This window comes from Salmo trutta, chromosome 30 (assembly GCF_901001165.1).
Source record: "Salmo trutta chromosome 30, fSalTru1.1, whole genome shotgun sequence".
In the NCBI taxonomy this organism is placed as follows: Eukaryota; Metazoa; Chordata; class Actinopteri; order Salmoniformes; family Salmonidae; genus Salmo; species Salmo trutta.
Window position 1 is genome coordinate 8,077,424 of NC_042986.1, and position 26,455 is coordinate 8,103,878.

General features: G+C 44.1%; 1 protein-coding gene across 2 annotated transcripts in view; it reads right to left on the reverse strand.

Annotated features, from left to right (window-relative positions):
• The window catches only part of LOC115167827 (dihydropyridine-sensitive L-type skeletal muscle calcium channel subunit alpha-1), a 43,230-nt gene extending 17,064 nt beyond the window's left edge, over positions 1-26,166 (reverse strand). For both annotated transcript variants that reach the window (XM_029722490.1, XM_029722488.1), the window contains exons 1-22: positions 25,526-26,166; positions 22,612-22,717; positions 14,286-14,425; positions 12,955-13,088; positions 12,478-12,630; positions 11,780-11,985; positions 11,121-11,224; positions 10,648-10,793; positions 9,993-10,068; positions 9,537-9,697; positions 8,331-8,556; positions 7,681-7,888; positions 7,478-7,598; positions 6,835-6,949; positions 6,405-6,504; positions 5,942-6,011; positions 3,456-3,588; positions 3,116-3,245; positions 1,572-1,631; positions 1,361-1,467; positions 830-917; positions 613-720 (exon numbers count right to left, since the gene is read on the reverse strand). In XM_029722490.1, the coding sequence (XP_029578350.1) occupies positions 613-720; positions 830-917; positions 1,361-1,467; positions 1,572-1,631; positions 3,116-3,245; positions 3,456-3,588; positions 5,942-6,011; positions 6,405-6,504; positions 6,835-6,949; positions 7,478-7,598; positions 7,681-7,888; positions 8,331-8,556; positions 9,537-9,697; positions 9,993-10,068; positions 10,648-10,793; positions 11,121-11,224; positions 11,780-11,985; positions 12,478-12,630; positions 12,955-13,088; positions 14,286-14,425; positions 22,612-22,717; positions 25,526-25,722 (2,889 nt within the window). In that variant the 5' untranslated portion in view covers positions 25,723-26,166. The remainder of the gene's footprint in view (positions 1-612; positions 721-829; positions 918-1,360; positions 1,468-1,571; positions 1,632-3,115; positions 3,246-3,455; positions 3,589-5,941; positions 6,012-6,404; positions 6,505-6,834; positions 6,950-7,477; positions 7,599-7,680; positions 7,889-8,330; positions 8,557-9,536; positions 9,698-9,992; positions 10,069-10,647; positions 10,794-11,120; positions 11,225-11,779; positions 11,986-12,477; positions 12,631-12,954; positions 13,089-14,285; positions 14,426-22,611; positions 22,718-25,525) is intronic.
• Positions 26,167-26,455: the final 289 nt, after the last annotated feature.

Below are 26,455 nucleotides of genomic sequence, written 5' to 3' on the forward strand. Positions count from 1 at the left end.
TCCCCGTTCAACCCTAGCCCCAACCATAACCCTAACCCTAGCTTCATGTCCACATCCCCGTTCAACCCTAGCCCCAACCACAACCCTAACCCTAGCTTCATATCCACATCCCCGTTCAACCCTAGCCCCAACCACAACCCTAACCCTAGCTTCATATCCACATCCCCGTTCAACTCTAGCCCCAACCACAACCACAACCCTAGCTTCATGTCCACATCCCCGTTCAACCCTAGCCCCAACCACAACCACAACCCTAGCTTCATGTCCACATCCCTGTTCAACCCTAGCCCCAACCACAACCCTAACCCTAGCTTCATGTCCACATCCCCGTTCAACCCTAGCCCCAACCACAACCCTAACCCTAGCTTCATGTCCACATCCCCGTTCAACCCTAGCCCCAACCACAACCACTGAGCTGGCTATGACCTCAAGTGTTATGTCATCTACCTACTACTGAACATACATTATTCAATCTCACATTGAGGAGCTGGACCCCTATGCAGTCTAGCATATTATAAATCATAATAAAGCCACTGAGCTGTCTTGGACCTTGCTGTTCTGTGTCATACATGAGCTTCTGCATATAGCTACACCATACAGTTTGAACCGTACCTTGAAGAGCTGGACCCCTATGCAGGAGAATATAAAGTCTAGCAGCATGGTGACCAGGACGATGTTGCCGATGGTTTTGATGGCTACAAACACACACTGGACAACATGCTGTAAAAAAGATTACACATACAGGTCAGATCACCAGCTGTGTGGCAATGCATTTGTATAGAAATACGTGTGTGTGTGTGTGTGTGTGTGTGTGTGTGGTGTACAGTACCTTCAGGCCCTTGGCTCTGTTGATAGCCCTTAGAGGCCTCAGCACCCTCAACACCCTGAGAATCTTCACCACTGAGATGGCACTGGACCTAGAGTCCGACGGCAGACACACGACAGCCTTCACAATGTGCTCGTCCCAGCAGGCGAAGCTGGTTGAAATGACGTCACGCGTGTACACGTGTATCTCTACAGCGCTCTATTGCATTTCTACGGCGCAACTCAAGACATCGAGAACTACACCGAGTGTACAAAACCTTACGAACACCTTCCTACTCCTGAGTTGCAGCCCCTTTTTTCTCAATTCGTCGGGGCATGGACTCTACATGTTGTCGAAAGCGTTCCACGCGGATTGAAGTGAATTTAACAGGTGACATCAACGAGGGATCATAGCTATCACCTGGATTCACCTGGTTAGTCTATGTCATGCAAAAGAGCAGGTGTTTCCAATGTTTCATAAACTCTGTGAATATCCACAGGAATAATACAGTAACACTATATATTTACTATCTCCCATCAGGAGGGCAACACTCACTCCATTCCCATGGACAACAGAGACACGCCCACCACCAGCAGGTCCAGCATGTTGAAGGAGTTACGGCAGAAAGAGCCTGGATGCAGGAAGGCTCCATACACCGTCATCTGGAGGGGGGGGGGACACTTGGGTTAACATACACGAGCTGTCACCAGGTTAACGTCCTAAATATTATACCATTTCATCCAAATAGGAATCTAGACCACTTTACCTTCAGCACAATCTCAATGGTGAACACAGTGGTGAAGACAATGTCAGCATAAGCCAAGACCTGCAGAAAAGAGAGGGTTGGTCGAGTTATCATCACATAGCGAAGTCATTCACATAGCGAAGTCATTCACATAGCGTACTTTACACCAGGGGTTCTCAAAGGGGAGTCCAAGGAACTGCAGGGGGTCCGCAGCCAGATCTCAATATATATATATTTTGATGAATATTACTAACAACAGATTAAAGAACTTTTGGCCAAGGGATCCGTGGAATAAGTTTAAATTGTGTAATACAATACAATGCAATAGTATTCATCTACAATGTGTGTTCTTTACCCTGGGCAACATGGGCCTGGGATTATCACAGGGATAAAATGTGTAGATTTGAGGGAAATTAGCTTGAAAACAGCACAATTTCCTCTCCAATGCCGAGACATTGGCCTTTAAAAAACATAGTCATAGATAACAATAGCACCCAAAGAGTTTTACTAACTCGAGTCGTGTTCCGATTATGAGGAAACCTGATTAATTTGCTATCACAAAAGGGGTCCCCGGCCCCAAAAAGTTTGAGAACCCTTGCTTTACACTGTTTGTCCTTTTATGGAATGTTTATTGATGTTTCATTTTGAATGCACTTTATTTCAAATGTTATTTTATTTGATGTGTCTGACTGGAACACATTAGAAGACACCACTTAGTAGGGTGTCCAATCAAAAACACATATTTTGACCAGTGGGTAAATGGTGTAGTCTAAACCTCATGTCTCTATCATAATCCGTTCAAAAGTTATTGGAGGTTTTACCCCTGCAGGTGACCAAAATTAAGGTGAATAATTCAATGGAGGCCAGAGATTTTTTGGGGTAAAAAATATTTGGACCCACCTACTCATTCAAGGGTTTTTCTTGATTTGTACTATTTTCTACATTGTAGAATAATAGTGAAGACATCAAAACTATGAAATAACAATACGGAATTAGTAACCCCCCCCAAAAAAGAGTTAAACAAATCAAAATATATTTTATATTTGAGATTCTTCAAAGTAGCCACCCTTTGCCTTGATGACAGCTCTGCACACTCTTGGCATTCACGTCTTATATATTAGTATTCGCTTTGCATATTCATGTGAAATGATTGTTCATTTTAGTAGATTTCTCGCAAAAGCAAGCATATCTCTGTGAAATGTAAACGGAGCACAAGCTTTCTTTTTTTACTTCGTTCAGCTCGTGTCATTTCGATTTTGCTTTTTTGCGACCCGCGGAAACAACTTTGCAGACGACATGTAAAATCCTCAAAAGTCTGCGAGAAAGTGCCGCCGCTCTGCCGACAGAGAACAGTGCTTATTATCAGATGTATATTAGCTTACAAAATCAGACTTTGAGGATGTAATGTTAATGATATGTTAGAGAAAGACCCCACTGAAGAATTCCGAACATGAATTGTATTTTAGAACATAAGGAAGTTACATTTTATTCGCCAAAGCGTGTTTTCATCCAGAGTAGATAGACACCCTACACTTAGACTTCCTAATGGAACATAGCCTGAGCACCTTATTCCTGAATGACTTGGGGTCTATGGGATCCTCAGCGGCCAGTGATATACTACTGAGGAGGATGAAGAGCAGGATGAAGTTGGTGAAGGGGGTGGCATTGACGATCCTATGACACAGCTTACGAAACCTGACCACGGAGGGAACACAAACACACACAAACACACACACAAAGAAAAGACAACAACCTCAACTTACATAGTTATTGTAACATCCGACGGGAACACGAGGCCAATTTATTATTGAAACAGGATTTTAATAGCTGTCTAATAAGACAGCTATTGAACGTTGATGGCCTGAATTGAATTGAATAGGGAATGTGTTGATCTGTGCGACTCACTTGTTCTCCGGTCCGAAGATAAAGAAGGAGTAGGTCTCAGGCATAGGAACCTCTTCCTCTTTCAGCTGGAGGTCAGCCATTGGTCGAGGCCGTGGGGTCTCAGGGATAGCAGGCTCCTCCTCCTCGTCATCACCTAGAACAGAAGGCGTCGTGGATAGGACAGTTGGCAGTTGGCAGTCATTCAATTATTATACAGTAAATTGTAAATTGACAGTTTTTTTTTATGGTGTGCTATCCTTTTTCTTTTATTAAAGTAATTCAATTTATAACCAGATATTTGTTTTAAGTTCATAAACATAAGACATACTGTAGCAATAGTTTGATTCCAAGTCTGTTTGTGCTGTCTTGCCAACTCCTATGGTTAGTGGCGTGACAATGAAGTTGGCAAGACAGCACAAACAAATCTGGGATCAGGCTACAGTAGCAGGGATAAAAGGGTGGATGTGCTGTGCACTCTTTTTTACATTTTTTATTTCACCTTTATTTAACCAGGTAGGCTAGTTGAGAACAAGTTCTCATTTACAACTGCGACCTGGCCAAGATAAAGCAAATCAGTTCGACACATACAACAACACAGAGTTACACATGGAATAAACAAACATACAGTCATTAATACAGTAGAAAAAAGTCTATATACATTGTGTGCAAATGACGTAAGATAAGGGAGGTAAGGCAATAAACAGGCCATGGTGGCAAAGTAATTACAATATAGCAATTAAACACTGGAGTGATAGATGTGCAGAAGATGAATGTGCAAGTAGAGATACTGGGGTGCAAAGGAGCAAGATAAATAAATAAATACAGTATGGGGATGAGGTAGTTGGATGGGCTATGTACAGGATGGGCTATTTACAGATGGGCTATGTACAGGTGCAGTGATCTGTGAGCTGCACTGACAGCTGGTGCTTAAAGTTAATGAGGGAGATATGAGTCTCCAGCTTGAGTGATTTTTGCAGTTCATTCCAGTTATTGGCAGCAGAGAACTGGAAGGAAAGGCGGCCAAAGGAGGAATTGGCTTTGGGGGTGGCCAGTGAAATATACCTGCTGGAGCGCGTGCTACGGGTGGGTGCTGCTATGGTGACTAGTGAGCTGAGATAAGGCGGAGCTTTACCTAGCAAAGACTTGTAGATGACCTGGAGCCAGTGGGTTTGGTGACGAGTATGAAGCGAGGGCCAGCCAACAAGAGCGTACAGGTTGCAGTGGTGGGTAGTATATGGGGCTTTGGTGACAAAACGGATGGCACTGTGATAGACTGCATCCAATTTGTTGAGTAGAGCGTTGGAGGCTATTTTGTAAATTACATCGCCGAAGTCGAGGATCGGTAGGATGGTCAGTTTTACGAGGGTATGTTTGGCAGCATGAGTGAAGGAGGCTTTGTTGCGAAATAGGATGCCGATTCTAGATTTAATGTTGGATTGGAGATGCTTAATGTAAGTCTGGAAGGAGAGTTTACAGTCTAACCAGACACCTAGGTACTTGTAGTTCTCCACATATTCTAAGTCAGAACCGTCCAGAGTAGTGATACTGGATGGGCGGGCAGGTGCGGGCAGGTGCGGGCAGCGATCGGTTGAAGAGCATGCATTTAGTTTTACTTGCATTTAAGAGCAGTTGGAGGCCACGGAAGGAGAGTTGTATGGCATTGAAGCTCATCTGGAGGTTAGTTAAAACAGTGTCCAAAGAAGGGCCAGAAGTATACAGAATGGTGTTGTCTGCGTAGAGGTGGATCAGAGAATCACCAGCAGCAAGAGTGACATCATTGATGTATACAGAGAAGAGAGTCGGCCCGAGAATTGAACCCTGTGGCACCCCCATAGAGACTGTCAGAGGTCTGGACAACAGGCCCTCTGATTTGACACACTGAACTCTATCAGAGAAGAAGTTGGTGAACCAGGCGAGGCAGTCATTTGAGAAACCAAGGCTGTTGAGTCTGCCGATAAGAATGTGGTGATTGACAGAGTGGAAAGCCTTGGCCAGGTCGATGAATACGGCTGCACAGTATTGTCTCTTATCGACGGCGGTTATGATATCGTTTAGGACCTTGAGCTCTGTCGAGGATGAGCACAACAACCTCAGACAACTCATGTTTCTGATGATTCCAGGAAAATGGCTGGATAACAACAAAACATGTCTGGTAGTACAGCCTTTATAAGGCAGTGGACAGCGTGTAAGAATAGACTGGGACTTAAAAGATGATGATCTTTGGGATGAGCGGCTAATAATAATTAGGTGGGGCTATTCTTATACTGACTGTACCACGGCTAGGAGAGCCGCACTGATAGTCATTCAATCCAATGTACTCACGTCAACATCAAGCAGTAGCTTTCCTACTGCAATTAGCTTTCGACTATTAGATTCAACTGCTTCTTTTTTTGTAACCGTTGGATTAGCAGAAGTGAAACTCAGATGATAGTACAGCAGTGTATGCTGGGATAATTCCTGAAGCCTTGCCTGGCCTAGGGCTGGCTCAGACAGTCCCTACCACCTACCTGGGAAGTCTGCCGAGGGGAAGGGATCCTTCACTTCCTTCACGTTGGATTCAAACTCATCAACTTTCAGCTGGAATTGAAAACAATGGATGTATAATGAGACGGGTTTATAAACAGCTAAAAACATAGAGATTCAGAATACAAGAGACACAGCTAACTAAATACCACACATTCACCCAGCATCAGCTCATTGACAGCTTAATGGCACAGTATACAGTAGGCTATCAGTGCTATCTCAACACCTGGTTCAGGACTGAAATAGTGAAATGTAACCCTGCACCAAGAGATGTGGTGTTAGATCCCGTTGGCTCAGTAGCCCTCTTCACTGACTGACCGTAGCGGTGGTGGGAATCCACTCTATCTTAGTCCTCTGTCCAGCCAGCTTCTTAATGCTAGGGTTAGTTAACCTCTTACACTAACCTGCCAGGTACAGATAGAGGATTCTTGAGTCAGTAGTGCTAACCTTAGCAGTGGTGGGAATCCCCTCTATCTTAGTCCTCTGTTCAGCCAGTTTCTTAGCCAGCAGAACCTTCTCCTCATCAGCCTTGTCTGGCATGTTGGCCCTGTTAGGAACAGGTGGAGAGAGGGAGAACAGGGGAACATTTAGTTGTAATAAAGGATGTATAGCTAACAGCAGCTAACATCCAGTACTTGACATGGGCAGGAGTTCACCGCAACTGTGTACCGACACCTCAGATTTTGTTCTTCTTGAGTTCCCGCACCTCCTATAGAATATTAGCTCAAAAGTATTGTGGAGCTCCGGCACCCAAAATGAGTACTGGCACCTATTTCAGTCCAAGTCAAGCACCACTAACATCTTAAATTTATTTAGCTCTTTCTGCAGTGGTGCCAAACAAGAGTGTGTTGAGTCAAAGGAGGGTTGTTGTGTTTACCTGAGCAGTTTCCGCCTCTTCCTCTCCTCTGCTTTGTCTTTCTGGGCGGCCGTCAGGCTCTCGGCTTCTGCCAGGTTGTCAACAGCGATGGCCAGGAACACGTTGAGGAGGATGTCTGTTCACACAGCACTCAGGAAACAACAGCCTTGTACTTGGGTCTGCTCTTAGCTATGCCACAGTCTAGCCTAGCAATTATACAATTATTTACATCCCATAAAACAAGCCCTATTCTGTAACCAAACACGTCACAAACTATTCTATCCTGACAGACGGTAACAAAAATGTTAATCGAGTTGGCCAGTAACCACACTGCTAACCTTATGCCGAACCTTACGTTAAGACAAAAGTTATATTTAGTTTTCAACCATTTTTATGATATAGCCAATTTTCACTTTGTGGCTGTGGTAACGAGTGACAACCGATCTCCTGAGGGGTACTGCCATCACCACAGCAGCCTACCACGGCCTGAGGATGAGGATGATGTCAACCCGAGACTCAAACACTACAGAGTCCACTCCCTGGATCCTTCATCTACAGCCGTTGGATTCATCTCAGTCTCCGCCTGAATCCCCTCACATCCATACCATTTCCTCAATAAATATTCAAAACCTTTTTTTAAATGTACTGGTGAAGTGAAGGATACAGTTTCCACAGGTGAAGAGGATGATGAAGTAGATGCTGACTAGGATGCCAGGGAAGACTGGTCCACCGTAAGCCATGATACCATTATACATGATGGAGTTCCAGTCCTCCCCTGTCAGAACCTGAATGAAGAGGAGGAAGTCGTTCAATCCGTCCGTCCGGCCAGTCAGTCAACACATCACGCTACAATAGGAAGCACAATACCTGGAAGACACTGATGAGAGCCTGGGGGAAGTTGTCAAAGTTACTGCGTCTGATCTCCTGGTCTGGGAAGTTGAACTTCCCCCCGAACACCTGCATGCCCAGCAGGGAGAAAATGACGATGAAGAGGAAGAGGAGGAGGAGCAGCGAGGCGATGGAACGGACTGAGTTTAACAGGGAGGCAACCAGGTTACTGAGGGAGGTCCAATACCTGAGAGAGGAGAGAGTAGTGGGCTGTTATCAGAGATATACTGTACGGTGGTACTTAGGTGAAACGTTTACTGACAGTGCGCTCACGAAAATAAAAAGCTGCTTTGCCCCTTAGGGCCACCGTAGAGATACTAGACTATATCAAATCTTTGATTACATTGACTATGACTATATTACTGATATCATATCGGTGATCTCGTCATTTCAAATGCAATGCTTGACAAGTGCTGTTTTATCGTTGACTTATTAAACTTAGAAAGCACAGAGATGCCGCTCAGTGATTGTGGGACACCGGAGAACAAACCCCAAAATCATAGCAACAGTTGTGTCACCAAATGTTAAATCTCTCTGATGGAAGCTAGCTAGCTAGCTCGGGATTTGATAAGGCTCGCAAGAATAGCAAACGTTTGGTCAATAAATGCTCTTCCAGTGAGGCGACTTACTTGGTGACCTTGAGCAGTCTCAGCAGGCGGATGCAGCGGAGGACAGAGATGCCGAGAGGGGACATGACGTCAGCAGTGACCAGGATGATCTCGAGGATGCCCACGCTCACCACGAAGCAGTCGAAGCGGTTGAACAGGGACAAGAAGTATTGAGGCAGGCCCAGAGCGTACATCTTCACAAACATCTCCAGCGCAAACAGGGTCAGCAGCACCTTGTTGGCATTATCTGAGAAAGGACACAGGAACCAATGAGGACAAAGTGATAGGCAAGAGGGAACCGATAAGAAATCAGGGATAGGCAAGACAGGCCCATAAGAACTGATCCTTGTTGGCACTATCTGACACCAGAGAGAATAACACAGCTAAGTCAGTGGAGGCTGGTGGGAAGAGCTATAGGAGGATGTGCTCATTATAATGGCTGGAATGGAATTCCTGGATCGGAGTCAAACATGTGGTTTCCATATGTGTGATGTGCTTGATACCGTTTCCATTGATTCCTTTCCAGCCATTCCAGCCGTCTTTTTCATGCAAGTCGGAATAACGTCCGTGGGCGTGATGTAACATTTGGCCGGAGCAAGGAGTCTGGGTTGCCAGGCAATTATTCTATATATATATATATTGGACCTTCTTTTTGTCCTGTTCCTGTTATTATTTTGGATGTGCGTAAAACCCCCCGCATTCATTATCGGCAAGACAGGGTGCTAAGAACTGACCCTGAGACAGCAGGACGTTTGATGTAGTTTATGGTTTCTACTGGGAGCTGCTATTTCTGTACTAGAGGCTCAAGTTCTGTCTATGGGGGTAGCATTAGTAAACTAAAAAAAGTCACCATATATCAGTGAGTAAAAGTAAAAGAGGTCACAGTATATATAAAGAGATAAAGACATAGCAGAAACGAGATACAATACACTAGTGTATGCTTATGTGTCAATATTCTGACCTGAGATCTGCGTAACGCAACATTTTTGTGCAAGTATCTTATTGACATCAATGAATGATTTAAGCGAAAGCCTGAGTTGTGGCAGCTTATCTTTACTCTGAATCGGGCCCATGCAGAACATGCTTTCTAGATTTACTAGTCAACGGCAGCTTCAGTGAGAGCGTGCAACAGACCTTATATAGTAGTGTGTGTATGAGTGTGTGTATGTTTGTGAATGCCTGCATGCATGCGTGCGTGTGTGTGTGTGTGTGTGTGTGTGTGTGTACCTTGTACAGTAGTAAGCATGTCTGACTGGTGGTGATGTTCACTAGCGATGGCAATAGTATTCAGGAAGACCACCAGAATCACAGACCAATAAAATGTCTTCGATTTTACATAGACGAGACACTTCATCCTGAAGTACCGGTTCCAGCGACGAGCCAGACGACTGGGGAGAGAGGGTTGAGAGGGAGAGAGAGAGGAGAGAGGGAGGAGAAATGAGAGACGAGAGGGGGAGAGAGGAGAGGGGGAGAGAGGAGAGGGGGAGAGACAGAGAGAGAGGGAGGGAGAAAAGGGAGGGAGACAGAGAGAGGAGAGAGGGAGAGAATGAGGGAGAGAGAGAGAGAATGAGGGAGAGCGAGGAAGGAGAGGATGGTCTGAAGTCAGTCACCGTGTCTATGATCAGTAAAAAATAATACTACATTTAAATGATGTATCACTTCTGTTTTTATCTCCGTACTCACTAATAGTACATCACCCGGCTCTCACCCTCCATCCCTATCAGACTGTCTGTGTCTGCCTCCGTCAAAGGCAGGAGTCCTGGCCAAGAATAAACAGAATATTAGGGGGACTTGTATACATTAAGACACCCTACACCCCAACCCACCTCTTGTCTCTTGGCCCTCCAACCCCTACAGAGGGTCAACTCCCACTCAGCCCAGTCAAAGCTCTTCTCTGTCCTGGCACCCCAATGGTGGAACAAGCTTCCCCTTAACATCAAAACAGCAGAGTCCCTACCCATCTTCTGAAAATGTCTGAAACTCTACCTCTTTGAAGTGTATCTTAAATAAATCCCCCCGGCGCACCCCGCCCCACTTGCCTTTTCTGACTATCACTGACTTTGCTGTTAACTACTTTATTGAGGGAAAATGTACTTACAGTGACCGTGATATGTAGTTGTCTCACCTAGCTATCTTCAGATGAATGCACTCATTTGTAAGTCGCTCTGGATAAGAGTGTCTGCTAAATGACTCAAATGTAAAAATGCAATGTTGCTCAAATCCCTAGGAACCCCCAGAACAAATCAGACACCCTATAACAATTTAGACGTCGGGCACCTCCAAGAGATGTCGGGCACCCTCAAGAGTCAATGTACAACTGGACAGTGTCAGCAGCTACCTTTCCCCTCCTGGTCGTTGTCTAGGACCTCAGCCTGAGTAATCCATTCCATGTAACCCTTCAGGTCCTCATCCAGCTGCTGGGTCTCCCTCAACTTCTGGAACTCCCCTCGGGACTTAGCCTTCTCTCTCTCCTTAGTGAACTCTCTGGGTGTAGGGAAGAGGACAAAAAAGGTTGTGTAGAAAATAAGAGACATTTCTGATTAAATACAACATTCAAGATAACTAGAAGAACAGTATACTCTTAAGAAAAAAAGGGTTCCAAAAGGGTTCTTCGGCTCTCCAAATAGGAGAACCCTTTTGGGTTCCATGTAGAACCTTCTGTAGAAAGGGTTCTACGTGGAACCCAAAAGGGTTCTAAGTGGAACCAAGGGTTCTACAAAGGGTTCTCCTATGGGGACAGCCAATGAGCCGTTTTAGGTTCCAGATAGCACCTTTTTTTCTAAAAGCGTAGAGTAGAGGACATGATCATACCCACTGAGAACACCCAGGACCAGATTGAGCACGAAGAAGGATCCAATTAGGATCAGAGTCACGAAGTAGAGCCAGGGCCACTCGTTCCCTATGGCATCGTTCACCTGCAGGAGAACATCACTACTGCATTGCTACAATGTCACAACAACATAATACACAAGTGTTTCCCAAACTCGGTCCAGGGGACCACAAGGGGGGCACATTTTGGTTCCCATAGCACTACACAGCTGATTCAAATAATCAAATTTGATGACATGTTGATTATTGGAATCAGCTGGGTAGTGCTAGGACATAAACCAAAACGTGCACCTCTTGGGGTCCCCAGGACAGAGTTGTCATACAGTCACAAAGTAGAGCCAGGGCCATCATTCACCTGAAAGACAGCACAACATTACTACCAACTACAGCGTCACTACTGTAATACAGTAGGTTATTTGCTATACCACGACGAAGCTGGATGGGTCATCTATTCTATTACACTGCCTTTAATTACGTAATTCGGAGGCAAAATAAGCTGTCTGCGGAATCGCAGCCGGATTCTGACCGCATCTCATGTCCTGTGAAGTGCCTAGATGTACGGTTCTCTCAGGTAATGGCACGCCACAGGACCCTGCTGTGAGTCTGCAGTCAGATGCTTCTCATAGGGAGGAGAGACTGACCCAGTAGAGCACATCGGTCCAGCCCTCCATAGTGATAGACTGGAAGACGGTGAGCATGGCGAAACCAAAGTTGTCAAAGTGGGTGATGCCGAAGTTTGGCCCCGCCCAGCCTGAACGACACTCTGTCCCGTTGAGGAGGCAGCGGCGCCCGTTACCGGCCTGGGCACAGGGGGCGGGCCTCTCGTTCTCTAATGTAGCCATGATGTCTGGAGGAGAGAGAGAGAGAGAGACAACCAAATGTTTGATTGTGAAAGATGTTGATGTGTGGTGACCAGGGTTGGGGTCAATTCGATTTCAATTCCAATCAATTCAGAAAAACCCAATTCCAATTCCAAAATTTTGGAGGAAAGGACAGAGAGCGACACAACAACATTTTCACTGTGAAAGACGTTGGTGTGTGGTGGCGTGATCAGTATGTGCTGTATACCAAAAACTCCTATGGCCGACAACATATTATAATAGCTGGCTATACAGCAGTAACACATTAGCGACCAGGTTAGTGGTGCCTTGTTTACAACTCAGACCTCCATCCAAAGAGGAGAGTAGAGCTACCTGGTTGTCCAAATATTACCTGGTTGTCTAAATATTACCTGGTTGTCCAAATATTACCTGGTTGTCATAGTTGTTTGTCCTCAATGTCAGTGACTTACCTCAAATACTCTTCACATAGTCTTTACTATCTACTACTTTTTGTTTACCTGTGCCGGTCCAGTAGCAGGTCTTGTGCATCTTACACTTGAAGAGCTCCAGACCTACGATGGCGTAGATGGTGACCATGAAGAAGACCAGCAGGCCAATGTGCAGCAGGGGCAGCATTGCCTTCAGGATAGAGTTCATCACCACCTGCAGGCCTGGAGGGGAACAACAGGGAGGAGCTCACTACCTCAGTACTATTTCAATTTAAAAAAAACAGACATGTTAGCCAACAACGAGGGTCAATGGTGTGTTAAAGAAACAGAAATGTGCGCTAAGCTAAAACCTGAAGAAACAATATTGTAAAAAAGAATGGAATGAGATGACAGTGTGACCCACTACTACCCACTGCGAATGTTACTCGAAGCCTGACAAAGAACCTTTGGGTCGAAACGCTGCACTGGAGAATCAAACAACTGAAGCATCAAACAATGTGCGGGCGTGTGTGCGCGTGCGTGTTTGCGTGATGCGTTGGTCCTTACTGGGGACTCCAGTTACGAGACGTAGGGGCCTGAGCACCCTGAATGCTCTGAGGGCCTTCATATCTAACCCTCCTCCCTTCTCCATTTGAATGCCTGCTAGATAGTTGATGGTGTCCAGGGCGATGGTGAAGAGGCTGCAGGAGAAAAACAACAGACAGAATTAGTAACTGGTGACACTTTTACTGTAGGCTCACTACGTACGCATTCATAAAGCCTTTATAACAGCTACATAGGACATTATAGAGTGGCATGCAACTAACTGAACACCACAGAGATACTAAACAATTGACTTTCTCTGTAACACTTTAACCTGAAGCCAACTAAAGTCAAGCATAATGCATTGTGGTGGGGTTGTAATGCATTGTGGTGTGGTTGTAATGCATTGTGGTGTGGTTGTAATGCATTGTGGTGTGGTTGTAATACATTGTGGTGTGGTTGTAATGCATTGTGGTGTGGTTGTAATACATTGTGGTGTGGTTGTAATGCATTGTGGTGTGGTTGTAATACATTGTGGTGGGGTTGTAATGCATTGTGGTGTGGTTGTAATGCATTGTGGTGTGGTTGTAATACATTGTGGTGTGGTTGTAATACATTGTGGTGTGGTTGTAATGCATTGTGGTGTGGTTGTAATACATTGTGGTGTGGTTGTAATACATTGAGGTGTGGTTGTAATGCATTGTGGTGTGGTTGTAATGCATTGTGGTGTGGTTGTAATGCATTGTGGTGTGGTTGTCATACATTGTGGTGTGGTTGTAATGCATTATGGTGTGGTTTTAATACATTGTGGTGGGGTTGTAATACATTGTGGTGTGGTTGTAATACATTGTGGTGTGGTTGTAATACATTGTGGTGTGGTTGTAATGCATTGTGGTGTGGTTGTAATGCATTGTGGTGTGGTTGTAATGCATTGTGGTGTGGTTGTAATACATTGTGGTGTGGTTGTAATGCATTGTGGTGTGGTTGTAATACATTGTGGTGTGGTTGTAATGCATTGTGGTGTGGTTGTAATACATTGTGGTGTGGTTGTAATGCATTGTGGTGTGGTTGTAATACATTGTGGTGTGGTTTTAATACATTGTGGTGGGGTTGTAATACATTGTGGTGTGGTTGTAATACATTGTGGTGTGGTTGTAATGCATTGTGGTGTGGTTGTAATGCATTGTGGTGTGGTTGTAATGCATTGTGGTTGTAATACATTGTATGCCCCCTTCATAATCTACTGGCATAAAACTGAATGTGACTGTAATACGCAGTTGTGCAGAACCAAACCATACTGTGCTAGCTTGATTGATTGGCTTCCATACGGAGCCCTCCCATAGGGCACGTCTTACCCCATGAAGACAATGACGAAGTCCAGTAAGTTCCAAGCGTTCCGTAGATAGGCTCCCTCGTGGAATACAAAGCCGTACGCTATTATCTTCAGAAAGCACTCTAACGTAAAGATCACCAGGAAGATATACTCCAGACTCTCCTGAAAGAGAAAGACACGAAAACCTTGGCAATGAGACCCTTTACAAAACTCGTCATCTTTATTTATCCATTAGAAAAGACACAAGGGAATTTGTTCCAATTTGCAGTTGTAAAGCTCACGCACAACATACACACACACCAGGCTGGGATCAGATTTGATACCCAACTCCCTGGTCTAACAGCTTTCATTTTAGAAAAGCAAAGAGCCCATCTGCCAGAAAAGACCTATCGACGGCAGGTAGTTTAATAGAGGATAAAAGGCATTTCAAGGCCCACTCTTATATTTTCAGTGACCCCCAAATGATTGGGGTCACTGAAACCTCTGACACAATCGGCTGCTGTAGAATCAAACGGGCTTTAATGGTATTAGATTTGCCAGCTTGTTCTCTCATGACAGCTCTGATTAGGCAGAGCCTGGACAGGGTTTAAAGGGATGACGCTGACTCAGTAAGAGGGACGTATGGTGAGACTGGACGCCATTGTAGTTCAAATGTCTGACCTTTGTCAGCTACACACACACACAGGCTCACATACTAACATACTAGCTCTCACATAAACAGAACGCAGAGGAAAAGTATGATGTTTTCTAGCCAAAGGTTATTAAGGACACAGATAATGTTCTTTGACTCATCATTCATTTGAGCTGATAATGCTATAGACGATAAGTCAGATAAACATTTGATTCCCTGTGGTATTAGCTCTAGCATTGATAGTGTCAGGAAGAGAAGGCAAACACACACATATATATAACAGCACCATGTAGGGTGTCCCTCTGTCTCTATATACACACACTGTGGTGGTCGCTAGAACAGATAAGCAGAGGAACTGTTTATTTTTTATTTTACTAGGCAGGTCAGTTATGAACAAATTCTTATTTTCAATGACAGCCTAGGAACTGCCTTGTTCAGGGGTAGAACAACAGATTTGTACCTTGTCAGCTCAGGGATTCGAACTTGCAACCTTTCAATTACTAGTCCAACGCTCTAACCACTAGGCTACCCTGCCACCCCAACTGACAGACTATATTTACGACAGCTACTTTTCGGAGACTACGTTTAGGCCTACATCTCTGTGTTGCCAATTCTCACCTTCACAAATCACTTCGGGGGAGTTCAGTTGTTTTCTGGTTCCCCTGACTGAAACAAACCGATTGGATGGATTAAAATAGCTATTCTAAATGTTTTCCACACTGTATGGCTGGTATGTCTGTGCAGTGAAGCACAGTCACAGAACTAAACCCTGCTTGAGTTACAGTTTGGCCAGGTCTCCATTGAGAAAGAGCTCTTCTGACCTCAAATGGAACTTCCTGGTTAAATAAAGGTTAAATAATGGAATTAGTGAAAAGTGAATTGTCTTGTATATAGCGGCAATGCAGTTGGCTCAGAGTTACTCATCGTTACTCGCTGCTTATACTTATTAGTAGTCAATATTCAGATTAACTATTTGCATGTACAGTAGATCTGATCGGTAAAATCACTTTAATAGCCAGCGTCCTTCTACAGAATGAAACTACCTGCCCGAATGCATAGTGCCAACTGTGAAGTTTGATGGAGGAGGAATAATGGTCTGGGGCTGTTTTTCATGGTTTGGTCTAGGCCCCTTAGTACCAGTGAAGGGAAATCTTAACGCTACAGCATACAAGGACATTCTAGACAATTCTGTGCTTCCAACTTTGTGGCAACAGTTTGGGGAAGGCTCTTTCCTGTTTCAGCATGACAATGCCCCCGTGCACAAAGCGAGGTCCATACAGAAATGGTTTGTCGAGATCGGTGTGGAAGAACTTGACTGGCCTGCATAGAGCCCTGACCTCAACCCCATCAAACACCTTTGGGATGAATTAGAACGCCGAATGCGAGCCAGGCCTAATCACCCAACTTCAGTGCCCGACCTCACTAATGCTCTTGTGGCTGAATGGAAGCAAGTCCCAGAAACAATGTTCCAACATCTAGTGGAAAGCCTTCCCAGAAGAGTGGAGGATGTTAAAGCAGCAAAGGTGGGACCAACTCCATATTAATGCCGATGATTTTGGAATGAGATGTTCAATGAAAAGGTGTCCACATTCTTTTGGTCATGTAGTGTGTGTGTGTATATATATATATATATATATATATATATATATATATATATATATATATATATATATATATATATATATATATACACATACACATACACACACACACACTTTAAAGTGAATGACACAGTGGGACAGTATGTATAAGTATCTGACTGAGTGTATCCAGTGACAGTGCTGTGCGTCCATGAGGTGATGCTGACTGAATGCACATCCACACACTTCTTCTAACCACCAGGGAGGGTGGGCTTCACACCAGAACCCCGGTCTTATACGCCTACTTCTGACGACCAGGGGGAGAGTGGGGTTACTTCTTCAGAGCCCAGCTCCTGTTTCAGTCCTCGCATCCTTGGAATGACTCACTCACTGAGGAGCTGGTGGGTGGGCTGAGAGCCAGCCGAGCGCCAGCTGAGAGACGAGTCATACAGGATTAATCAGGGAAGCATTAGGAGATCTAATGCCAAATCAGATCTAATGACAGGAATGGTTAGATGGATCATGCAGGGGTTGTAATCTAGGGTGATGAGATGGGTGTGTATCCTATGGATGGACAACACATTAACAGTATACTATTGGCCATGGTAGTGTTACTCTGTTGTGATGAAAGGAGGTGGAACGTGGATCATGACAGAGTTCCATTTAGCAGATACTTTTATTCAAAGCGATTTACAGTAGTGCTTGTATAATTCTTTCCATATGAATGACCCCAGCGGAAGTCGAACACACAATCCTGGCGCTGCAAGCGTCGTGCTCTTCTAACTGAGACACGCAGGACCATGGCATAGGCACCTAGTTTCCATGTTGCCGAACTACGAGGAAGCAGAACTAGGGAGAACCAGGCACAGGGTTCCTGAACTTGGGAGCGCTAGCTAGCTATGTGGCGCTAAGTGTCAGTTGGTGCACTGGGTGTTTCATCTAAACATTCTATACAGTAGGAGTGCCTAAGGTCTGTCTGTCAGGGTCATAGACTGCCATAAAGTATCGCAATATATGCCACAACAGGTGTAAATATATGGGTCATCACAGTGTTACGACCACATTATAACATATTATGACAAGTTATGTCAGTTGTTATGACATATTATGACATGGTATGATCGTGTCATAATGTGTTATGACGCTGGGTGTCAAGTAAAGTGTTACTGTTTCAACTAATAATTATTAACTGGTTCCACAGCCGTTTTTTGTTTACTCAACTTTTTGGTCCAAAAATTGTTGGCCTAAGCTTTGCTTCAACTTGAAAAAACAAAAATGATGTGTTTGCTCAACTAAAACAAGTCCGTGCAACTGGTTACACACACACACACAGTGCATTAAACATACAGCGTTTTCAACGTACATATTTGACACATATGTGAATTATTATTCGACCTGTCCCCAACTGGGATTTGAACTCGCAAACTCTTGATTCACGGCATTCCAATCTTACAGCTACGCCAACATGTCAATGTCAATTATCAGTTAATCTGACTAGTCTCAAGGATTTAATTTGGTTATTTCTGTAATTTGAGTTTTTTTTCTGTACAGTTGTTTAAAGTTGGTGGGGCATATTATTCAGTTTTAATGCAACTCCTTAATCACTATGATAAATAAAATAATTTCTCTTGAGTGTACTTGTCGCAGAGTTGAGATTTACTTTGAAGTGCATAGTGTAGCAACACAGGTGAAATCAGTCATTAACTGAGATATGGTGGCCTAGCTGTAAGATTGGAATGCCGTGAACCAAGAGTTTGCGAGTTCAAATCCCAGGTGAGGACATGTTGAATATTAATGACTGTATAAATGAACATGCACAATGTAATCATGAATAGCAACGTGTGTCAAATATGTACAGTTAAAGTCGGAAGTCTACATACACTTAGGTTGGAGTCATTAAAACTCATTTTTCAACAACTCCACAAATTTCATGTTAACAAACTATAGTTTTGGCAAGTCGGTTAGGACATCTACTTTGTGCATGACACAAGTAATTTTTCCAACAATTATTTACAGACAGATTATTTCACTTATAATTCACTGTATCACAATTCCAGTGGGTCAGAAGTTTACATACACTAAGTTGACTATGCCTTTAAACAGCTTGGAAAATTCCAGAAAATGATGTCATGGCTTTAGAAGCTTCTGATAGGCTAATTGACATCATTTGAGTCAATTGGAGGTGTACCTGTGGATGTATTTCAAGGCCTACCTTCAAACTCACTGCCTCTTTGCTTGATATCATGGGAAAATCAAAAGAAATCAGCCAAGACCTCCACAAGTCTGGTTCATCCTTAGGAGTAATTTCCAAACGCCTGAATGTACCATGTTCATCTGTACGAAACAATAGTACGCAAGTGTAAACACCATGGGACCACGCAGCCGTCATACCACTCAGGAAGGAGACGCTTTCTGTCTCCTAGAGATGAACGTACTTTGGTGCGAAAAGTGCAAATCAATCCCAGAACAACAGCAAAGGACCTTGTGAAGATGCTGGAGGAAACAGGTACAAAAGTATCTATATCCATAGTAAAACAAGTCCTATATCGACATAAGCTGAAAGGCCGCTCAGCAAGGAAGAAGCCACTGCTCCAAAACCATCATAAAAAAGCCAGACTACGGTTTGCAACTACACATGGGGACAAAGATCGTGCTTTTTGGAGAAATGTTCTCTGGTCTGATGAAACAAAAATAGAACTGTTTGGCCATAATGACCATCGTTATGTTTGGAGGAAAAGGGGGAGGCTTGCAAGCCGAAGAACACCATCCCAACCGTGAAGCACGGGGGTGGCAGCATCATGTTGTGGGGGTGCTTTGCTGCAGGAGGGACTGGTGCTGGTGCACTTCACAAAATAGACAGCATCATGAGGAAGAAAAATGATGTGGATATATTGAAGCAACATCTCAAGACATCAGTCAGGAAGTTAAAGCTGGGTCACAAATGGGTCTTCCAAATGGACAATGACCCCAAGCATACTTCCAAAGTTGTGGCAAAATGGCTTAAGGACAACAAAGTCAAGGTATTGGAGTGGCCATCACAAAGCCCTGACCTCAATCCCATAGAAAATCTGTGGGCAGAACTGAAAAAGCGTGTGCAAGCAAGGAGGCCTACAAACCTGACTCAGTTACTCCAGCTCTGTCAGGAGGAATGGGCCAAAATTCACCCAACTTATTGTGGGAAGCTTGTGAAGGCCACCCTGAAATGTTTGACCCAAGTTAAACAATTTAAAGGCAATGCTACCAAATACTAATTGAGTGTATGTAAACTTCTGATCCACTGGGAATGTGATGAAAGAAATAAAAGCTGAAATAAATCCTTCTTTCTACTGTTATCCTGACATTTCACATTCTTAAAATAAAGTGGTGATCCTAACTGACCTAAGACAGGGAATATTTGCTAGGATTAAATGTCAGGAATTGTGAACAACTGAGTTTAAATGTATTTGGCTAAGGTGTATGTAAACTTCCGACTTCAACTGTAAGTTGAAAACATTGTATGTTAAAAGCACTGTCTGTGTGTAGAACTACATTGTACAAAAATAAAAATGCAATATATAAGGTGTTGGTTTCATGAGCTGAAATAAAACATCCTAGAAATGATCCATATGCACAAAAAGCTTATTTCTCTTAAATTGTGTGCACAAATTTGTTTACATCCCTGTTAGTGAGCATTTCTCCTTTACCAAGATAATCCATCCAGTTGACAGGTGTGGCATATAAAGAAGCTGATTAAACAGCATGATAATTACACAGGTGCACCTTGTGCTGGGGACAATAAAAAGCCACTGTAAAATGTGCAGTTTTGTGACACAACACAATGCAACCGATGTCTCAAGATTTGAGGGAGCATGCAATTGGCATGCTGACTGCAGGAATGTCCACCAGAGCTGTTGACAGAACATTTCTCTACCATAAGCCACCTTCAACGTCGTTTTAGAGAATTTGGCAGTACCTCCAACAGGCCTCATAACCGCAGACAGCGTGTATGGCGTTGTGTAGGGGCGAGCTGTTTGCTGATGTCAACGTTGTGAACAGAGTGCCCCATGGTGGCGGTGGGGTTATGGTATGGGCAGGCATAAGCTACGGACATCGAACACAAATGCATTTCATTGATGGCAATTTGAATGCACGGAGATACCATGACAGGATCCTGAGGCCCACTGTCGTGCCATTCATCCGCCGCCATCATCTCATTTTTCAGCATGATAATGCACGGCCCCATGACGCAAGGATCTGTACACCTATTCCTGGAAGCTGAAAATGGCCCAGTTCTTCCATGGCCTGCATACTCACCAGACATGTCTCCCATCGAGCATGTTTGGGATGCTCTGGATCCAGCAGTTTCACACAGCCATTGAAGACGAGTGGGATAACATTCCACAGGCCACAATCAACAGCCTGATCAACTCTATGTGAAGGAGATGTGCCATGCTGCATGAGGCAAATGGTGGTCACACCAGATACTGACTGGTTTTCTGATCCACAACCATACCTTTTTTTAAGTATCTGTAACCATCAGATGCATATCTGTATTCCCAGTCATGTGAAATCCATAGATTACGACATAATGAATTTATTTCAATTGACTGATTTCCTTATATGGAATGTAACTCAGTAAAATCGTTGAAATTGTTGCATGTCGCGTTTATATTTTTGTTCAGTATAGTTCTCTCTTGTTTGGCCAATAACGTTTTGGTTTATTCAGGTAACACTTGGGCCGAGAAAAAAAACTGCAGAACCAGTGACTTAAAAATAATGAGTTGAAACATCTAGATTTATTTTACATTGCATGTTCTGTGCCTGATCTGAAAGCCTGTCTCTGATCTTCAGAGACAGTCCTTACACACATAGCCACTCTCCAGTATCATCGACTAGTTATCTCAAGACACTTTCAAATATTCCTTCAGAAATCCCCTAAATTAAGGGGTGAGTGTATGGAAAAACCTCCTGGGTTGTGAGGTTATGTACAAGTATAACCCTCCGAACTACGGCCTGCACCGTACTCCCACACCCACAGCAGTACATCAACACACACCTATGAGAACAGGCCTAAATATAAAGCCTTAGGACGCTCCTCAGACCAGGCTAGGGAGGGCTAACTCCTGCCTAACACCTGTCTTGCCTTACAGTCACTGAGTGTGATAAACGTTGGAGACATTAAGAGTCGACTGCTATGTAGAGTGTGATCAATTTATTCAAACTATATCTGATCGACAGATATTTTATTAGGTGCTGTTGGTACTTAGCCTGGGTGCCTGTCTATTTCATTATGGATTTGAGCTGGTAAGGGAGCAAGTCAGACTGGCACCCAGTCTAGTTGATACCGAAGCGGTGTTAAGATGATGAGTGGCTGTTGTCAGCGTATGCGGACGGAAATCACATCCTGGCTAATCTTGGAACCCAGAAACAAATCTCTCCAGCTAACAGTCTGTCATGAGCGACTGTATCCAAACTAATGTCACGGTCTCATTTGCCATGCTGGTGTGACACTGTCAAAAACCAAGGCTCCAAAATCTCAACCTCATACTCTGAAAACAAAAACCTCAATATAACTTTCAGCATGTAAACTAAAACCCTCTCACTGATTCCCTTGCCTCCTTGTCAGTATATTTCCACATGTTGTCCTACATGTAGCACTGTCTTAGCTCTGGAGGCATGTTGAGGATGAGGATGGGACTCAAGGGGCCGATGTACTATAGCTGGAGCGGTAAGCTGCTGGACAGGACAGTCTGACCTTGCGATGACTCGAAAGCGAAAGCACTGAGATAACCAACTGACCAAACACTGTGTTTGTTTCAAAGGAGACTACTTGGATTTCAAGCATTTGCGCCATGTATTAGCCTACCAGTCATACGCTAAGGATAGAAGGACACAGCTGTTGTTGTCCAACTGATGACCGTCAGTTTGTTCAACATGCCTTAGTTGCCATCAGCCACAAAATACCCTCTTACTGCATGTTGACGTGACGTCACTCCACTGGGAAAACCCCAAATGTAGCCTCAACTGTGGGGTCATTGGAGTCAACGTGGGCCAGCAGATATTCCTAATGTATGGTATAATCAGTGCATGTCATAATTATGTTACAATCAGAACAGCTTTACACACACAAACTGAAGATCAGGTCAGTAGGTTCTCACCAGGCTGGTGTTGGTAGCGTTGTTGTCGTCTTCAGGCATGGGTAGGAACACAGCCAAGGCCACACAGTTGGCAAAGATGGTCAGCAGGATGATGATCTCAAAGGGTCTGGAGAGGACGGCTCAGGAAGACAACAAACCAGGCAGATACACACAGGGCTACTATTGAAAAATATGAGACTGGACCAGACGGGAACATTGAGCTATTGAGAGATATGCTCTTGTTGTGGATTTCACTGTGATGCTTTCTGAGATAGACCTTGATGGTGAAAACAGTCAAGTGATTTCCTATTTTTTTTGCGTCTGCATGTCCCTGAACCGATTATTTTAAAATCGTACGCAGAAGAAGTTCTAAATGTAATTCAGTTTCTACTGGCAGCCTGCATTAACCCTGTTGGACTTGAGATACTCAGTGAGGGCGCAGCACTGAGCTAGCCTCTAAATCGAAATGCACAACAGATTCGAGCCAATGTCTTTTATGTAGTTGAACATGTTATTACTCCAACTTTGTGAAAGTGAAAAACTGACACACTTTCATTTTCGTCAAAAACAACTTTATATCAAATTAGTGCCTTTGATTTGATAGCCTGCACATGCGCAGTTCGACGCGAGGTGACCGTTAGACCCGATGACGTATTTCTGCGCATGAGCTTAGCTAGCTAACATCGCCTTGAAAACAAGTGTGATCCGGGATTTCTATTGGGGAAGCAGTTTCTGCCTATCTTCATACTGTACTGTACACCATTTTAGCAAACTAAAACCAACTTCCTGAGCTTCAAATTGGCCATTGAGTCTTCACATAGGAATTAATGGTGTGACGTCATCAATCACTTTGTTCATATAAAGTTGGACCTGAACCATCATCTTATGTATTACTGTCCCCAGTGGCAAAAAGTGACATCCCAAAAAACACAAAAACTATATGCCTTCCCTGTGGCTCAGTTGGTAGAGCAGGGTGTTTGCAACGCCAGCATGGTGTGTTCAACGCCAGGGTTGTGGGTTCAATTCCCATGGGGGGCCAGTACAAAAAAAATGAAATGTATGTATTCACTACTGTAAATCGCTCTGGATAAGAGCATCTGCTAAATGACTACAAAGTAAAAAAAGAAAGTATACAACACCAATGGCTTCTAGCCTCCCACGCATACTTTCTGTCCCTAACTAAAAAATGAAATAAATATTTTTCATAAAACTTAAACTAAATAAAAACTAGCAAATAAGTTCTGAAATCTAAAATGAAACTGAATTTAAAATAAAAACAAATATAAACGGACCATGAATCTGCCAATCCTGCCCACCCAGCTCATTCCCACCTCTAAGGGGAGCTATGTCAGAAATCCCCTGCCAGCTCAGCAGCAGTGTCTCAGTGTGATGCCACAGGACAGCTGCACTACTGACCACCAGCCCAGAATATTATCAAACCTTTCAAACACACTTAACACAAACTCAAATAAGCCCCAAGTTACATTTTTGCCAATGTTGATGAATTACTAAGGTCAGTCTCGTTGTGTGTGGCACATAGGAAAAGTCAATTTTACAAGTGTTGTAAAGAGTGTTTAATTTTACCTTCTATTTCTAGAACATTCTTCTGCTCTGAGTACCTGAGGCCTGGATTCTGTGAGCACAAAGCGATGTGTAAACAATCAATCTCTCTCTTTTTACGGTTGAACGTTCAGAACGTCCTAACAACTGACAATGCCAGAACACGCCGGCAGAAAAACAAAAGTAGGTGCTATCTTTAATCTATGAACAGGACATCCTGTCAATTGGCAAATCATCTTACAAACCACAATCTGATGGAAACAAGCAGTGCATCCAAGAAATAACAATCTCCATCTCCACCATCAAAAGTTCTGAACTGAAGACAAGCCTTTGCCTCTGGCCAGGAGAAATAGTGTCGACGAATACTAGATGAAATCTAGATGAAATGTTTTTACCAATGTATAACCAGCAGACAGCTATAGTATGCGAGACTGATCCGAAAACAGGGTGGAAACCCCAGAGTAGGAACACATCCTTCAACAACCTGTCTTCAGGATCAAGCTAACTGTCATAGACATAGAATAACTAGAATGGGTGGGAAAGCCCCTCAGCTCAGAACATGGCAATTTAAAAGTGCATCCAATAATACAGTAGATACCATATATAATACCGTATATAATACCGTAGATATTATGGGTACTCAACTATATGATACTGGTAAAATATATATCTATGGGCTAACTGTGCCCTAACAATTCAACAATGCTCTTTCCACATAAAAGCAGCCAAGTCAGCCAGACACTTTTCATTAACGGTTGGGGATTTTTAAAATGGTGCAGGGTTAACCCGTGGACAAGCACCCTGGACAGTGAAAAGACTCTGGTTGGGCAACCCAGGCCGGGTGCATAACAACAGTTTTAACACCTACAGCAGTTCCTCAACAGAGATGTTAGAGGATTATAGACATGGCTGCGCTTGGGAACTAAATGCACCAGCTGGGAAGTTCCCTGTTCAACTATTCGTACACTTTTAGCATGGCAGGCAGGCAGATTGCTTTTGCATATGTACTTGGTCTAAAAAAAAACATTTGGCAAGTAACACATTTAAAGTCTGAAATGTCCAAACGAGAGTGATACTGTAGAATAGAAGGTTCAACCACCAAGCAAACAAATGTTCTGCAGAGAATATAGGCATGACATGAGTAGAGCGCATACAGAGAGTATAACGCTCGGCTTCGTCTCGGGTCTAACAACACCCGCGCCAACATATCCAACAAACACCGGGCTTCTCGGGGCATTATCACTTAAATAAGTCACACGGAACATTTCTTCAACAGAACCAAAGAGCAAGAGTCAGGATTGTGTTAAAGAGCGCAGGATGCGTGTGTGCGTGCGCGCATGCATTTCTGTGTACTGTGTGGTCCCATAAAGGATACTTCCACTCTACGATGTTAATGCAGGCTTTTCTGAAGGGGTTTGTGAGAGTGAAGAAGAAGAGGGATCGGGCAGGGCGAGGGTTACCCCCCGTCGCCTGCATCTTCTTCAACTTCTCCCTCTGCTTCCTCTTCAACTCATCTTCGTTCATGATGAACGACGTCAACGCAGCCATCGCCGGCTCACCGTTGGCTGCCATACTGTCCTACTGTCCCGCCCGGGACAAAGCTTCTAAATCCTGGAAAGATACGTCCTCTCCTCTAATCACCACCAAATAGTCCAGAAACGGTTGTATCTGCTACACCACTTTGTGTTGTGACTCCACTGTGGCCCCCACTTAAGTTCCAGAACTTCCACAATCCTTAGGTCCTCAGTTCTGTGCTCTTCCCTCTCTCTCCTTCTCTCTGTCCTCCTGACTCTGTCTCTCTCTCGCTCTCTCAGAGCCACAGGAACAGGGACAGGACAGAGTTATCCACTTGGCCCAGGCTCCTGTTGGAGGAAAAGAATGCACCAGACCAGGAGAGGAAAACTTAGAGGAGTTGTCTGTGAGCTGCTTGAAGAACAGCAGTTGGCCCGGCCGCCTCCCTGATTTAAATATAGAGCGCTAACGACGGACTGACTGTAGCCAAGCTTGGGGATGGCTAACAGGCTGGAGGTGGAGGGTCAGGGGAATGACAGCGGGGGTGGGGGGTGGGGGGGTTGGGAGGTGGCTGAGGAGGGTGTAGGGGAAGCTAAGGGGGTTTTGGGGGGTGAGGGCGTGGGGGACGGTGTGCACAAGGAAGGAAGGGGGAAGCACGATCAGTCAGGGTAGAGGAAGTCCTCCTGGGGCAGCAGAAAAAACAGTCTGTCCCCAAGAGAGACAGAGAAAGTGTGCAGCTGTCCCCCTACCGACTAGAGATCTAAAGAAGACACTAATCTGTGAACATGAAGAA